The sequence below is a fragment of the Pecten maximus genome, chromosome 19, assembly GCF_902652985.1.
Source record: "Pecten maximus chromosome 19, xPecMax1.1, whole genome shotgun sequence".
NCBI classification, from domain to species: Eukaryota; Metazoa; Mollusca; class Bivalvia; order Pectinida; family Pectinidae; genus Pecten; species Pecten maximus.
Window position 1 is genome coordinate 29,559,715 of NC_047033.1, and position 17,936 is coordinate 29,577,650.

The 17,936-nt window shown below is 38.5% G+C and overlaps 2 protein-coding genes and 1 long non-coding RNA gene across 3 annotated transcripts in view; 1 reads left to right on the top strand and 2 right to left on the bottom strand.

Moving 5' to 3' along the window:
* Positions 1-1,414, top strand: part of LOC117317514 (uncharacterized protein F54H12.2-like) — a 2,880-nt gene extending 1,466 nt beyond the window's left edge. The window contains exon 2 of the mRNA XM_033872328.1: positions 1,373-1,414. Within this exon, the coding sequence (XP_033728219.1) occupies positions 1,373-1,414 (42 nt within the window). The remainder of the gene's footprint in view (positions 1-1,372) is intronic.
* A 1,810-nt stretch (positions 1,415-3,224) lies between these two features.
* LOC117317515 lies at positions 3,225-4,298 on the bottom strand. Its single transcript, XM_033872329.1, has one exon. The coding sequence runs from the start codon at positions 4,296-4,298 to the stop codon at positions 3,345-3,347; it is 954 nt and encodes a 317-aa protein (XP_033728220.1). The 3' UTR covers positions 3,225-3,344.
* A 3,674-nt stretch (positions 4,299-7,972) lies between these two features.
* The window catches only part of LOC117318151, a 42,306-nt gene continuing 32,342 nt past the window's right edge, over positions 7,973-17,936 (bottom strand). Inside the window, exon 7 of the long non-coding RNA XR_004530303.1 lies at positions 7,973-8,026. This is a non-coding gene — a long non-coding RNA (uncharacterized LOC117318151). The remainder of the gene's footprint in view (positions 8,027-17,936) is intronic.

Here is a 17,936-nt window from a genome sequence, read left to right on the forward strand (position 1 = left end):
ACACCAGGTAGACACAACCATCAGGGAGTACACTGAACCAGTAACAGAACTAGAGTACTGACACATCAGACAGACCCCAGTAACATAACTAGAGTACTGACACATCACACAGTACCCAGTAACAGAACTAGAGTACCAACACATCAGACAGACCCCAGCAACAGAACTAGAGTACTGACACATCAGACAGACCCCAGTATCAGAACTAGAGTACCGACATATCAGGCAGACCCCAGTAACAGAACTAGAGTACTGACACATCAGACAGACCCCAGTAACAGGACTAGAGTACTGACACATCAGACAGACCCCAGTAACAAAACTAGAATACTATATCATTGATGCAAAATCTGTTCCCCTTCCCCAAAGAATGTTTCTGACCAAATGGGGTTCAAATCCATTCTAAACTTCATGACTAGTAGCGATTTGAAGGAATTACCTCTATCTATTTCCCCTATGGGGCCCCTGCCCTTTTACCCCTCAGGGACCAGAGTCACTGTTTATGCAAAATCCATTCCCTTTCCCCCAATTATGTTTCTGACCAAATTGGGTTCAAATTTACATCTTTTCATAACTTGATGACAAGTAGCGATTTAAAGGAATTACCTCTATTTCCCCTATGGGGCCCCGCCCCTTTGGCCCCTCCGGGCTCAGAGTCACCATTTAAGCAACATCTGATCCCCTACCGCTAAGAATGTTTCTGACCAAATTTGAAAAAAAAAAAAAAACTTTTTTGTTTTGACTAGCAGTGATTTGAAGCAAATGTTGACAATCGCCGCGCCATGACATAAGCTCACTTTGTTTTGATGTTATGTTGTAAATATAAACTGTTATTGTTCAAGGGTTCATAAGATATCTTGTATATGGCCTTTTTTTTTTATTTCTGAGGAGGTCTTTTACCCTTTATCTTAAATTTGTTAAAGCTTGGGTTTTCCTGATTTTTCCAAAGGAACCCATACCTTCCATTTATAAAATATTAGATCTCCTTTGCCCAATGATGCTCCAGGATAAAATTTCATCAAATCCATTTAGTCATTCAAGACTAGTAGCAATTTAAAAGGATTTGCCCCGCCCTTCTTGCCTCAGAAGGGTCAAAGTCACCATTTATATAAAATCTGTTCCCTTATCCCCAAGGATGTTTCTCACCAAATTTGATTCAAACCCATTCAGTACTTGGTGACAAGAAGCGATTTAGAGGATTTTCCCATATTCGTTTAGCCCCTCTGGTCTCAAGGTGGTCACAGCCACCATCTATGCAAAGAAGTAACCCCGTCATAAACTTCCATGCAGACACCTATTGAGGACCCAAAAAAAAGATGGATGGATGGATGGACATATGTATGTTTAGTGGTTTATGTTTTTTTCTGTGTAGGTCCAGGGGCCTGGCGAGGAGACTGGTGAATCGAATCGATAGCTCAGTTGATGTGGCTAGTGTTGATATGACCATCACTGATACTGGGCTCTCGGAATAATTGATCAGTCTATAAAATGTAGCTTACACTAAAGAACAAGAGATCCCAGAGGGATCTTGGCGCCCACCATTGAATGTTCTTCATAGGTTCCATGTCAGATTGATCTTTTCTCTACTTTTCCCTTCCTCTAAGTCTTACTAATCTGTGTAAATTCAGAAACAGCCCTCTATAGCTAGTACTTTTCAAACAATGGGTACCTATATATAAAATTTATGATTTAGCGATAATGGTTGTCTGTCGGCCATGTTGTTTTCCGATTGGTCTCAAAATGCAATATGCAAAATTAGGCACCAAGGGGAACCTACATATGAAATTTGAGAAAGATCCCTTCTGGACTTTCTGAGAAATAGTGATAACAAACTTCAATAGTCAAAATCCAAGATGGCTGCCGGTCGGCCATGTTGTTTTCCGATTGGTCTCAAAATGCAATATGCATAACAAGGCACTAAGGGAACCTACATATGAAATTTGGGAAAGATCCCTTCAGTCCTTTCTGAGAAATAGCGATAACAAACTTCAATTGTCAATATCCAAGATGGCTACCTGTCGGCCATATTGTTTTCTGATTGGTCTCAAAATGCAATATGCATAACTAGGCACCGAGGGGAACATATGCATGAAATTTGAGAAAGATCCCTTCATTACTTTCTGAGAAATAGTGATAACAAACTTCAATGGTCAAAATCGAAGATGGCTGCCTGTCAGCCATGTTATTTTCCGATTGGTCTCAAAATGCAATATGCATAACTAGACACCAAGAGGAACCTACATATGAAATTTGAGAAAGATCCCTTCAGTACTTTCTCAGAAATAGTGATAACAAACTTCAATTGTCAAAATCCAAGATGGCTGCCTGCCGGCCATGTTGTTTTCCGATTGGTCTCAAAATGCAATATGCATAACTAGGCACCAAGGGGAACCTACATATGAAATTTGAGAAAGATCCCTTCAGTACTTTCTGAGAAATAGCGATAACAAACTTCAATTGTCAAAATCCAAGATGGCTGCCTGTCAGCCATGTTTTTTTCCGATTGGTCTCAAAATGCAATATGTATAACTAGGCACCAAAGGAAACCTACATATGAAATTTGAGAAAGATCCCTTCAGTGCTTTCTGAGAAATAGCGATAACAAACTTCAATTGTCAAAATCCAAGATGGCTGCCTGTCGGCCATGTTGTTTTCCGATTGGTCTCAAAATGCAATATGCATAACTAGGCACCAAGGGTAACCTACATATGAAATTTGAGAAAGATCCCTTCAGTGCTTTCTGAGAAATAGCGTTAACAAACTTCAATTGTCAAAATCCAAGATGGCTGCCTGTCGGCCATGTTGTTTTCCGATTGGTCTCAAAATGCAATATGCATAACTAGGCACCAAGGGGAACCTACATATGAAATTTGAGAAAGATCCCTTCAGTACTTTCTGAGAAATAGCGATAACAAACTTCAATTGTCAAAATCCAAGATGGCTGCCTGTCGGCCATGTTGTTTTTCGATTGGTCTCAAAATGCAATATGCATAACTAGGCACCAGGGGTAACCTACATATGAAATTTGAAAAAGATCCCTTCAGTACTTTCTGAGGATTAGCGATAACAAGAATTGTTTACGGACGGACGGACGGACGGACGGACGGACCACGGACGCAGGGCGATTTGAATAGCCCACCATCTGATGATGGTGGGCTAAAAATGGAATGCAAGTACTTAAGTATGTATCCTTCATTGTCTCTTGTTGTTTTTCGTTTCCCCTAGTCATTTGATATAACTTGCATGCTGTGATATATTACTGTGTTTTTGTTATACATTTTCTCTGTATTTTACTTATGTTTAGTCGTAAAGCTCTACAGATCTAATGTTTAACATATATAACTTTAAATAAATCTTCTTGCATCTAATACCAACACACTAGCCCCAAAGTCTATCATACCTTCCATGGCAATGCGAACTTCCTTCACAGCATCAACTTCTTCAAGCACAGCAGTATGGTGTTGCTTCAAAGCAGTAATGTCTTCCGTCACGGCAGCATGGTCTTGCTTCACAGCAGTAACGTCTTTCTTCACAGCAGTAACGTCTTGCTTCACAGCAGTAACGTCTTGCTTCACAGCAGTAACGTCTTGCTTCTCAGCAGTAAGGTGTTGCTTCACAGCAGTAACATCTGCACTCACAGCAGTAAGGTGTTGCTTCACAGCAGTAATGTCTTGCTTCACAGCAGTAACGTCTTGCTTCACAGCAGTAATGTCTTGCTTCACAGCAGTAACGTCTTGCTTCACAGCAGTAACGTCTTGCTTCACAGCAGTAACGTCTTGCTTCTCAGCAGTAAGGTGTTGCTTCACAGCAGTAACATCTGCACTCACAGCAGTAAGGTGTTGCTTCACAGCAGTAATGTCTTGCTTCACAGCAGTAACGTCTTGCTTCACAGCAGTAACATCTGCACTCACAGCAGTAAGGTGTTGCTTCACAGCAGTAACATCTGCACTCACAGCAGTAACGTCTTGCTTCACAGCAGTAACGTCTTGCTTCACAGCAGTAACGTCTGCACTCCCAGCAGTAAGGTGTTGCTTCACAGCAGTAATGTCTTGCTTCACAGCAGTAACGTCTTGCTTCACAGCAGTAATGTCTTGCTTCACAGCAGTAACGTCTTGCTTCACAGCAGTAACGTCTTGCTTCACAGCAGTAATGTCTTGCTTCACAGCAGTAACGTCTTGCTTCACAGCAGTAATGTCTTGCTTCACAGCAGTAACGTCTTGCTTCACAGCAGTAACGTCTTGCTTCACAGCAGTAAGGCCTTCACTCACAGCAACAGTGCCTTGAAAATATGATACCATACCTTTAAGGTTATCTATGTCTGTTGTCACAGGTGTACAATGATTTTATGTCAGAACATCCTACATAACACACCTCTTAGGTTATCTATGTCTGTTTTCACATGTGTACAATTATTTTTTGTGAGAACATCCTACATATCATGCCTCTCACATCATCTCCTACACTGCGTGTCACTGAACTTATTAAGGTTCACCTACATGTAGGAGATTAAGGGGCAGTGGCATTTATCAAACGTACAGGCATAGGTGACTTTCATTTTGACCTATAACCATCATCAATGAAAAGTTCTGATCTGATCTCCTAATATATACATTCAGCAGATTTATTTACAAAAGCAATACCAACACCTTAATAATCATATACAAGAGGCAATATATGTCTATGTTCAATTTATTAATAGCTTTATTTGTTAATGTCTAACACCGCTATATAGAGTTATGGGGAAGGGACCTCAACTGCTTTAAAGATAAAACCAAGAAACACAGTCAAGTCTCCCTCGGGAAGTTTAAAGACTCAAAGGATTGTTTCTACAACATGATTGTGTTTAAAGTCCCCTAGGTGTGGGGAAAGACCCAAGGGCCTATTTCTACAACATGAGTGTCGTTATCTCCTGGGGCCCAGCGATGCCATATATGATTATAGGGTGGGAATCTCAACACATTCAAAACTACAAACAAGATATCCCAGAGGGATCTTGGCGCCCACCATTGAATGATCTTCATAGGTTCCATGTCCGATTGATCTTTTCTATACTTTTCTCTTCCTCTAAGTGTTACTAATCTGTGTAAATTCAGAAACAGACCTCTAGTACTATTCAAACAAGGGGAACCTATATATAAAATTTAAGATTTAGCGATAATGGCTGTCTGTCGGCCATGTTGTTTTTGCATTGGTCCCAATATGCAATACTAGGCACTGAGGGGAACCTACATATGAAGTTTGAGAAAGATCCTTTCAGTACTTTATGAGAAATAGCGATAACAAACTTCAATTGTCAAAATCCAAGATGGCTGCCTGTCGGCCATGTTGTTTTCTGATTAGTCTCAAAATGCAATATGGATAACTAGGCACCAAGGGGAACCTCTTGAAATTCGAGAAAGATCCCTTGAATACTTTCAGCAAAAACCGTCTTGGTGACGCTAAAATATCCCAAAGTACGGTATTCGAAAATTTGAGCCTATTTGATCCCTCTGGTCTTGAACAAACTTTGTAGCCATTCAACCCAGCATGCTACAGACCCAATATAAATTCCAAATGCCTCTTGGTTATTGAGAAGTTGGTTAAAGATTTTAGTCTTTTTGAATCTTGTGACATTGTATGAAGGTCAAGGTCATTCATTTGAACAAACTTGGTAGTCTATCATTCCAGCATACTACAGACCTAAGAACAGGTATCTGGGTCTCTTGGTTATTGAGAAGAAGTTATTTAAACATTTTAGACTATTTGACCCCTGTGAGCTTGAATGTCGGTCAAGGTCATTCATTGGAACAAAAATGGTGGCCCTTCAAACCAGAATGCTACAGACCCAATATCAACTCCCTGGGCCTCTTGGTTATTGAGAAGTCCTTTGAAGATGTTTTTGCCTATATGACCTTTGTGATCTGGAATGCAGGTCAAGGTAATTCATTTCATAAAAACTTGCCCATGAAAAAAGCCCTTTATCCCAGGATACCACAGACCCAATATCAACGCATGTGGGTTAATGTTGCATTTATAATTAAAAAGAACAAAAAACGTCATGTTTTAATATAAATTCAATATCTAATGATTTCCCGGTTAGTTCTGTTTGTTTTCTTGATCGGATTTTAATGTTAGGTGTCCAACGTCTTTATCGGGATGTTTTCGTCGTTGCTCGTGTTCTCGCGTGGTCACGTGACCGGCACGAAGGACTACATTAACACTTGGTCGGTAAATATGGCCAGAGCACCCGACCAACGTATTTTGTCGTACAAACAAATATGATACACTTATTCATCGTGCTAAGAAACCGAGAAAAAGTGCTGTACATTCTTCTATTTATTCAAGTATGGTTACATAACGGCGTTATAAACTGGTGTTAATTGAAGAAGTGCCGATTAATTGACTACTTTTTAAGTAATTTTGACGATGTTTGTCATTTTCGTAAGAATGTACAGCACTTTTCGTTGTTCTCATACAATTACCTTCACGCTCTTACCTGTTTCATAAGTATTGATTTAGGGTAGTCGGGTGCTCTAGGACGATTCATAGAGCAAGTGTTAATGTTCATTCTCCAATATTGGAACTCTTCAGTGTTTTAAGTATCGAAATCGGCATATAGAAACGAACAAACGTTAATAAACGAATGCAATGGATCGTAATTAATTAAATTAATTATTTACAGATGATTTCCAAAGACATAAGGTATAGTTAGAAGTTTTCGGCTGTACACATGCAAGTTTGTAAATTCGTCACTGTGATAAAACCACCGTCCTCGTCGTTGCCATGACAGCTGATCGAAGCTGCGATCACGAATGCACTGACAAAGTGAAAGTTGAAGTATTTTTCGCAACATGCCGTTTAAACTTAAAATTACATTCACACCTCATATTGATTGGGGTTGTTTAATCATACCTGATCAATTGAATTATCAGAAAACTAACAAAAACACTAAAAAAACACAGAATGAAGCCTTCGTGTCAGGCAGTGCAGACACAACGCGGGATCTGTAAACAATGTGACGTCATTGGAATGTACAAGTTGCAACAATGTACAACAATGTATATTTTACATGAATACACTAATGAGCAACAAAACGGGACGCAACATTAACCCACATGCGAAGTTTCTGGGCCCCTTGGTTATTGAGAAGAAGTAGTTAAAATATTTTAGCCTAATTGACCCCTGTGACCTTGAATGTTGGTCAAGGTCATTCAAATGAACAAACTTGGTAGCCCTTTATCCAAGCATGTTACATGTCTGATATAAGTCCCAGGGCCTCTTGGTTATTGAGAAGTGGTTTGATAATTTTTAGCCTATTTGATCCCACTGACCTTGAATACAGGCCAATGTCATTCATTTGAACAAACTTCTTAGCCGTTTACCCCAGCATGCCACAAGAACATATGTGCGTTATGATTATTGACAACGGACGGTCAGACAACGGACGCCACACTTTCAGGTAGGTGAGCCAAAAAATAAAACATTTCAGAAATTTATTCTAACAAATTTCCATTAAACCAGAATAAACTCTTCAAGCATGGTTTGTCAGTTAGTTAGGATATGTAGCAGATTCCCAATGTCCGGTCTAGATATCTGATGTAAAATCTGACACAGGTCTTACTGTCATGTGTATATATAGATGTCTTAGAAACAATCTGACACAGGTCTCACTGTCATGTGTATATATAGATGTCTTACACACAATCTGACACAGGTCTCGCTGTCTTGTGTATATCTATATAGATGTCTATACACAATCTGACAAAGGTCTCACTGTCTTGTGTATATGTATATAGATGTCTTGTACACAATGACACAGGTCTCACTGCCTTAAGTATATATATATATATATATATATATATATATAGATGTCTTATACACAATCTTATATCAATTCATTATGTTTATAATTCATATACTGTTTTTTTGACGTCATATCGAACATCAACAATAACAAAGATAAACATAAGGCTTTATCCTTCTCACTACCAACCTCTAATCTGGTTTCCATCTCTTTCGGTTCTAGGTTTCTTTGCTGCCGGTGGTCCTGTAAGTAAATGAATGGTTATATACCAGAAAAAACACTTATAGACAACCAAAGTTTCATTAATCAGCTTTGACACCATCAGGTACCAAACTGTTCCAACCAGACATGCATCAAATGATAATCATTTTTTTATATCAGAGGGAGCTTGGCGCCTACCATTGAATGATATTTATTGGTTCTATTTAAGATTGATGTTTTCTATATCTATTCCTTCTTCCCCTATAATAATCTAAACATCTAAAAGAATGTTTTGAAAATATAGATAATAAACTTCAATTGTCAAAATCAAAGATAACTGCCATTTTCTCCTGATCAGATTCAAAAGTGAATGAACATTAGGGACCAAGGGGAACCTAATGTGACGTAGTTTTCAAGAAAAAGTGATAACAAACTTCAATTCTCAAAATCCAAGATGGCTGCCTGTCGGCCATGTTGTTTTCTGATTGGTCTCAAAATGCAATATGCATAACTAAGCACCAAGGGGAACCTACATATAAAATTTCAGACAGATCCCTTCGGTACTTTCTCAGAAACAGCGATAACATACTTCAATTGTCAAAATCCAAGATGGCTGCCTGTCGGCCATGTTGTTTTCCGATCTATCCCAAAATGTAATATGCATAACTAAGTACCAAGGGTAACCTACATATGAAATTTGAGAAAGATCCCTTCAGCACTTTCTCAGAAATAGCGATAACAAACTTCAATTGTAACAAAAGATCCCAGAGGGATCTTGGCGCCCACCATTGAATGATCTTCATAGGTTCCATGTCATATTGATCTTTTCTCTTTTTTCCCTTCCTCTTACATGTACTAATCTGTATCAATTGAGAAACATCCCTCCTGTGCTTTTTTAACAAGGGAAACTTATATATGAAATTTAAGATTTAGTGATAATGGTTGTCTGTCGACAATGTTTTCAGATTGGTACAAAAATGCAATACGACGGACCAAGGGAATCTACATATGAAATTTGAGAAGGATCCCTTCAGTCCTTTCTCAGAAATAGCGATAACAAACTTCAATAGTCAAAATCCAAGATGGCTGGCTGTCGGCCATGTTGTTTTCCGACCCGTCCCAAAATGAAATATGCATAAACTATGGACCGTGGGCAAACGACATATGAAATTTGACAAAGATCCCTTTAGTACTTTCTCAGAAATAGTGATAAAAATCTTCAACGGTCAAAATCCAAGATGGCTGCCAGTCGGCCATGTTGTTTATGAACGGTCCCAAAATGCAATATACATAACAACAGATCAAGGGGAACCTACATATGAAATTTGAGAAGGATCCCTTCAGTACTTTCTCAGAAATAGCGATAACAAACTTCAATTGTCAAAATCCAAGATGGCTGGCTGTCGGCCATGTTGTTTTCCGACCCGTCCCAAAATGCAATATGCATAACTATGGACCGTGGGCAAACGACATATGAAATTTGACAAAGATCCCTTTAGTAGGTTCTCAGAAATAGCGAAAACAAACTTCAATGATAAAAATCCAAGATGGCTGCCTGTCGGCCATGTTGTTTTCCGATAAGTACCAAAATGCAATATGCTTAACTAGGAACCAAGGGCAACCTTTGCATATGAAATTTGAGAAGGATCCCTTCAGTACTTTCTTAGAAATAGCGATAACAAATTGCAATTGTCAAAATCCAAGATGGCTGCCTGTCGGCCATGTTGTTTTCTGATCGGTCTCAAAATGCAATATGCATAACACGGCACCAAGGGGAACCTACATATGAAATTTGACATAATAAAAATGACAACTGACAAAAGAGAATCTCATATACATTCAAAAAGGATATTCTTCTCTGTTAATAGCAGAGAGATCAGCAGGGACCAAGGCTGCAAAACATAAAGGCTCTTCCCTAGACGAGACAGAGCTACCATTTCAAAAGTGTCCAGCCCTTTGTCGTTCTGTCTAGAGAAAGAACATGCTTCCGTGATGCATGCCAACAGCTGTAGGGATCATCAGAATGCAAGAATGCAGACATAGTTGGGAAATGGAATGTCCACACATTGAAGATAAGAAGGAGACAAGGTCAGTGATCATTTTGGTAGACTTTTTAATTTTGCTGTCGATTGCTTTTAAGTTTGCACATTATACAAACATGTTATTCCATGGAACACAATAATGTCTGTGAATGGTGAAGATATGTTCAGTTAGATGCACTATTGCCACAACAAGCTGTTACTGAGTTTTCTGGGGTTTTTTCTACATGATTTTCCTTTGTTAGTTAGTATAAATTGGATGCTACTGTTTTGATATTTAAACTATTTTTTTGCAGTGGCCCCTCCAGCTGTTGATGCCCCTGTCAATGATGCCCCTGTGGATGGTGCCCCTGTGAATGATGCCCCTGTGGATGATGCTCCTGTGGATGGTGCTCCTCTGAATGACGCCCCTGTGGATGATGCTCCTTGGGATGGCGCTCCTCTGAATGATGCCCCTGTGAATGACGCCCCTGTGAATGATGCCCCTGTGGATGGTGCCCCTGTGGATGACGCCCCTGTGGATGGTGCTCCTGTGGACGGTGCCCCTATGGATGGTGCTCCTCTGAATGATGCTCCTGTGAACGACGCCCCTGTGGATGGTGCTCCTCTGAATGACGCCCCTGTGGATGGTGCTCCTGTGGACGGTGCCCCTATGGATGATGCTCCTGTGGATGGTGCTCCTCTGAATGGTGCTCCTCTGAATGACACCCCTGTGGATGATGCCCCTGTGGATGATGCTCCTGAAAATGACACCCCTATTGATGGTTCTCCTCTGAATGACGCCCCTGTGGATGATGCTCCTTGGGATGGTTCTCCTCTGAATGACGCCCCTGTGGATGGTGCTCCTCTGAATGACGCCCCTGTGGATGGTGCTCCTGTGGACGGTGCCCCTATGGATGGTGCTCCTGTGGATGGTGCTCCTCTGAATGGTGCTCATCTGAATGACACCCCTGTGGATGATGCCCCTGTGGATGATGCTCCTGAAAATGACACCCCTATTGATGGTTCTCCTCTGAATGACGCCCCTGTGGATGATGCTCCTTGGGATGGTTCTCCTCTGAATGACGCCCCTGTGGATGGTGCTCCTGTGAATGATGCCCCTGTGAATGACGCCCCTGTGGATGGTGCTCCTCTGAATGACGCCCCTGTAGATGGTGTCCTTGTGGATGGTGCTGTTTTAGCTGGGTAGTATTATAGGAAAATGTACAACTACAATATAAGCCAATATTACAAATAGTTCCACAATTCTCTTTATAAATTTTCTGAAAAAATAGTAATTAATTTGTTTGCCAGGTACGATGACCTATTTAAATTTATCTTCTATAGTGTACACACAAATTGGAGATGATTCATATGATGATGCCCATGATCTGAGTGGACTTAGTATAGGTGAGCAAGAACAAGAAGTTTAGTCATTGATAATGGAATCTATATCCCTGTAAGAGCAAGATTAATTTCATCCTTATTTTGTCCAGATGATGTTTTTTTAATGTAAATGTTGATTGCATGTTTCTTCCAACAGATTTGGTGTGTTGACTGTTGTGATAATAATTGTTGACCTGAAATCATATTATTTATTTTCATGTCATCAGCATATTGTCGATAACATTTTGTTTAGCTTGGCCCATACAAACAAGTTTCATTTCTGAAACAACTTTGCTTGTAGCGGGAAAATTAGTTGTCTCTGAAAACAATTGATTCTGATGTAATATATATGTTAGTTTGAAAAAATTAAAGTAAATCTTTTTTTCCAAGACACAGATGTCATAATGGAGGAGATGAATAAATCAACCTCAGACTTCAATATCAGCTTTGGTATGTATAAGTGTTAAAAAAAACTTCAAGTAAATATAATAAGTAAGAGTACTTGACAATGTGTAATGAAAAGTAGAAATTGGATAAATAAAAAAATATATCATTATATATCATTATATTCATCAGAGTTTGTGTGTCCTTCCCTCAGAATTTGTTTGAGTTTAACATCATTTAAGGACGTGCCAGGTTTTGGTGCTAGGGGAGAGTCAAAGTTCTTGAAGAAAAGCCACCGACCCAGCTTAGATTTTCTGAGTTTAATATCTCGGAATGAAGAAGATCTCTTTTTCTGAAATGTCACATAAAGGTGTGACACCGGAGAGCCCTTCCTGATTTATGGTTCTAGTAGTTTATCAATTTCTTTATAGCATTAACTTTTGATATACATAATTGACAAGATTGACAAAAATTGACCCCTTTTGGCCCCGCTCCTAAGGCCCCTGGGGGGCCAGCCCCATCATTTGTACAATTTTGAGTCCCCTACCCTTAGGGATGCTTCTGACCAAATTTGATTAAATTCTGATCAGCGGTTATGAAGAAGAAGTCAATTGTTGACGGACGGACGGACGGACGACAGACGACAGACGCCACGGTATGGCATAAGCTCACCTTGGTCCTTCGGACCAGGTGAGTTAAAAATTGAAAAATAACTCATTTGAACCCTGTGACCTTGAATGAAAATCAAGGTCATTTCTGTTAACGTACTTTGTAGTCCTTTATGCAAGCTTGCTATAGACCAATGTAGTCCTTTATGTAAGCTTGCTATAGACCAATGTAGTCCTTTATGCAAGCTTGCTATAGACCAATGCAGTCCTTTATGCAAGCTTGCTATAGACCAAATATCAGTTCTCTGGGCCTCTTGGTTCATGAGGAGTTGTCCTCTAAAGATTTAGCAATGATTGTGCAATCACTGAAAATTTCAAGATGGCGTACTGCCTTAACCGCAAGTGATATGAAAACACAGAAGGTTTGAAAATAATCGGATTGGCATACACCATTGATTTGTAAAAGAATTTTTCAAAAAAAAATTATAACGAAAAATTTCTAAAAATAGCAAAAATGACCTCCAGCGAGCTTTTTTGTTTGACCTCTAACCTCAAAGCTGTTTTTATGTAAAAGTTGGCCCCAGATGAATCCTACATGAATATACCTTTGAATATTTTTAACCTCATCCTGTTTTTGAGTTGTGGCCATTTAAGCAAAATAAGCTTTGACGTCATGGCGGCCATTTTGGATTTTCGACCTACTTAATTTTTATTTCCTGCACCCCTTCAAATCATTCTATAATAAAGGCTGAAAAAGAAATCTGAATAACTTTAACCAGTTTGGCGTTACAGTTTCTACAAAATGAAATGCAGAAGATTAGGAAGAATAATAATAATAAGAAGAAGAAACAGAACAAAAACAATAGGTCTTTTCACCACAATGTGAAAAGCCCTAATAAAAGTCAAACTTGAGACCCTAGGGTTATGAAATTCACTCTTTTGGTAAACACCTTCAGACCCTGCCATCTATGAAGTGTATTTGATTCCATCATATCTGACAGTAGAGAAGAAGACTTTGAAATTTCAGTCAATTTGGCCCTTTTTAGCCCTGCCCATCAGCCCCTGGGGGCAGTCAGGGCCAACATGTGCATGCCATCAAACTGGCATCCCATGCTGACAATGTTTACCAAATTAGATTGAATTCCAATAGAAATAAAACAAACAAGAGGTCCAAAGGGCCTTAACGGAAATATTTCAATTAATTTAATTGACCCTATATAAACTATAGCAAAGTTTACCCTCTCCCTAGGGGCAAACGTGAGACCCCTGTGTCATGAAATTCATAATTTAAATAAAACACCATGAAACCCTTCCTTCTATGAAAAGTATTTGATTCTATTTTATATAGGTATTGAGAAGAAGATTTTTGAAATTTCAATCGATTTGACCCTTTTTAGCCCCGTCCATCAGCCCCTTGGGTCAGTCAGGGCCAACAAATGCATACCATCAAACTGTTATCCAATGCTGATAATGTTGACCAGGTTAGAATGAGTTCCAATACAAATCCAACAAATAATATTCAAAAATGTGATTTCCCTATATAAACTATAGTAAAGTTTACCCTCTCCCCAGGGGCAAACGTGAGACCCCAAAGAGTAATGAAATTCACAATTTAAGTAAAACACCTTAAAACCCTTCCTTCTATGGAAAGTATTTGATTCTATCTTATATCGGTATTGAGAAGAAGATTTTTGAAATTTCAGTCAATTAGACCCTTTTTAGCCCCGCCCCTCAGCCCCTGGGGGTCAGTCAGGGCCAACATGTGCATTCCATCAAACTGTTATCCCATGCTGATAATGTTGACCAGGTTAGAATGAGTTACAATACAAATCCAACAAATAACAGTCAAAAATGTGATTTCCCTATATAAACTATACTAAAGTTTACCCCCTCCCCAGTTACAAACGTGAGACCCCAAGGTCATGAAATTCACAATTTTGGTAAAGCATCACAAGACCCTTCCATCTATGGAGAGTTTTTGATTCTACCAAATATGAGAGTAGAGAAGAAGATTTTTGAAATTTCAGTCAATTTGACCCTTTTTAGCCCCGCCCATCAGCCCCTGGGGTTCAGTCAGGGCCAACATGTGCATTCCATCAAACTGTTATCCCATGCTGATAATGTTGACCAGGTTAGAATGAGTTCCAATACAAATCCAACAAATAATGCGCCAATCAGCCCCTGGGAGACAGTCAGGGCCAACATGTGCATGCCATCAAACTGTCATCCCATGCTGACAATGTTTACCAAATTAGAATGAATTCCAATAGAAATAAAACAAACAAGAGGCCCAGAGGGCCTGTATCGCTCACCTGGTTTCATGAGATATGAAACAAGAATGATGCTTAAATATTTGTCACTCAGGTACCGGTGTCATATAAGATAAGTATCCCCCATAGGATTTGTATCCGGATACTAAAACTGGCCATAGGATTTGTATCCCCCCCATAGGAAAAGTATCCCCCCTATTCATACGAAACCTTATCTGTATACGGGTGTTCAATACAATGAATTTATATACTAGAAAGTATTAATGAACTCTTTTTTTGATAATTGGAGGATTAAAGGAGTTTTTAAGATATTGGGAGAATGGACTGCAGGGGTGTATGTTTTATATACAGACTTATCTATTTAATCATGACATGTCAATTTAAGTGACAGCAAATATGATATAAACAATTTGCAGTGGTTCCCTGTTCACTTTTATATATGTGTTCATCTGTGCATAACTGGTGACTCTTAACCTAGGTGTATATAATGGTTGTCATCAAAGACAATTGGGGAGGGGGTGATGAGCAGTCATGCATGGGGTCAGGGTGTGATGTACACACAATCAGCAGGATGGCCATGGACTTGACAGGTGTGAATTTATTGTGGATGATGTGTGTTATGACAAGCATTTTTTTTTTTAAGTCTTAAACTTATAAATATTAGGATTTGGTTTGGTTTAAAGAAAATAGCTCATAGAGATTTAGTTTTTTTTTTTTTATTTAAACATTTATTACTATTATTATATTGTCCATATTTCTTTATTATTAATTATTATTATATATAATCTATAATTATAAGTTATTACCTAGTACTGTGTGATATAAATGAATATTTAATAATGGCTTTGATTTATAAAAGGTATATATATATATACATACCATTTTTTCCAATTTCCAGAAAGACATGGATTTTTACATTAACAATTAAAAAAAAATTAAGTTTTTGCTGGTTCGTTTCAATATGGTTTTCTCCATTCACAACTTGACAAGATAAATTGGATGCATACAATATTAACAAAACAAATATAATCTATCTTTTAACATCCTTTCTTTAACATAAATATGCTGATTTCTATAGCCATAGCATTTGTATCCCCTCATTTCTTAATTAAGTTAATTTTTATAACAGTAGGATTTGTAGCTCCCCTACTTTATGTCATTTAATCTGATTTCTATAGCCATAGGAATTGTATCCCCCCTACTTCATGTCATTTAATCTGATTTCTATAGCCATAGGATTTGTATCCCCCCTACTTAATGTCATTTAATCTGATTTCTATAGCCATAGGAATTGTACCCCCCCTACTTTATGTCATTAAAGCTGATTTCTATAGCCATAGGATTTGTATCCCCCCTACTTTATGTCATTTAATCTGTTTTCTATAGCCGTAGGAATTGTATCCCCCCTAATTTATGTCATATTAGTTGATTTCTATACCATAGGATTTGTATCCCCCCTACTTTATGTCATTTTCTCTGATTTCTATAGCCGTAGGAATTGTATCCCCCAACTAATGTCATTTCAGTATGATTTCTATAGCCATAGGATTTGTATCCCCCCTACTTTATGTCATTTTATCTGATTTCTATAGCCGTAGGATTTATATCCCCCCTACTTTATGTCATTTAAGCTGATTTCTATAGCCGTAGGATTTGTATCCCCCCCACATTTATGTCATTTAGGCTGATTTCTGTAGCCATAGGATTTGTATCCCCCCCTACTTTATGGCATTTAAGCTGATTTCTATAGCCGTAGGATTTGTATCCCCCCTACTTTATGGCATTAAAGCTGATTTCTATAGCCATAGGATTTGTATCCCCCCACATTTATGTCATTAAGGCTGATTTCTATAGCCGTAGGAATGGTATCCCCCCTACTTTATGTCATTTAATCTGATTTCTATAGCCATAGGAATTGTATCCCCCCCAACTTATGTCATTTCAGTATGATTTCTATAGCCATAGCATTTGTATCCCCTCATTTGTTAATTAATTAAGTTAATTTCTATAACAGTAGGATTTGTAGCTCCCCTACTTTATGTCATTAAAGCTGATTTCTATAGCCATAGGATTTGTATCCCCAATTATGTCATTTAATCTGATTTCTATAGCCGTAGGATTTGTATCCCCCCTACTTTATGTCAGTTAAGCTGATTTCTATAGCCGTAGGATTTGTATCCCCCCTACTTTATGGCATTTAAGCTGATTTCTATAGCCGTAGGATTTGTATCCCCCCTACTTTATGGCATTTAAGCTGATTTCTATAGCCATAGGATTTGTATCCCCCCACATTTATGTCATTTAGGCTGATTTCTATAGCCGTAGGAATTGTATCCCCCTACTTGATGTCATGTACGCTGATTTCTATAGCCATAGGAATTCTATCCCCCCCAACTTATGTCATTTCAGTATGATTTCTATAGCCATAGCATTTGTATCCCCTCATTTGTTAATTAATTAAGTTAATTTCTATAACAGTAGGATTTGTAGCTCCCCTACTTTATGTCATTAAAGCTGATTTCTATAGCCATAGGATTTGTATCCCCCCCTACTTTATGTCAGTTAAGCTTATTTTTATAGCCGTAGGATTTGTATCCCCCCTACTTTATGTCATTTAAGCTGATTTCTATAGCCATAAGAATTGTATCCCCCCTACTTTGTCATTAAAGCTGATTTCTATAGCCATAGGATTTGTATCCCCCCTACTTTATGTCATTTAATCTGTTTTCTATAGCCGTAGGAATTGTATCCCCCCTACTTTATGTCATTTAGGCTGATTTCTATAGCCAAAGGATTTGTATCCCCCCTACTTTATGTCATTAAGGCTTATTTCTATAGCCGTAGGAATTGTATCTCCCAACTTTATGTCATATACCAGGGTAAGTTGATTTCTATAGCCATAGGAATTGTATCCCCCCTACTTTATGTCATTTAATCTGATTTCTATAGCCATAGGATTTGTATCCCCCTCTACTTTATGTCATATTAGTTGATTTCTATAGCCGTAGGATTTGTATCCCCCTACATTATGGCATTTAAGCTGATTTCTATAGTCGTAGGAATTGTATCCCCCCAACTTAAGTATGTCATTAAAATTATGGTTCTTATTGGAAAACCTGTTTATAGTGACCGGTTGCCATAGCAACCATAATTTTGAGAAAAAGAAAGAGGCATGCACATCTACACATGGTCTATACGGGGTATACTCATATTCTATCGAAGTAACAAGATAGGTACAAACATGGTCTAACAGTAACTGGTGGGCATACTCATGTTCTATCAAAGT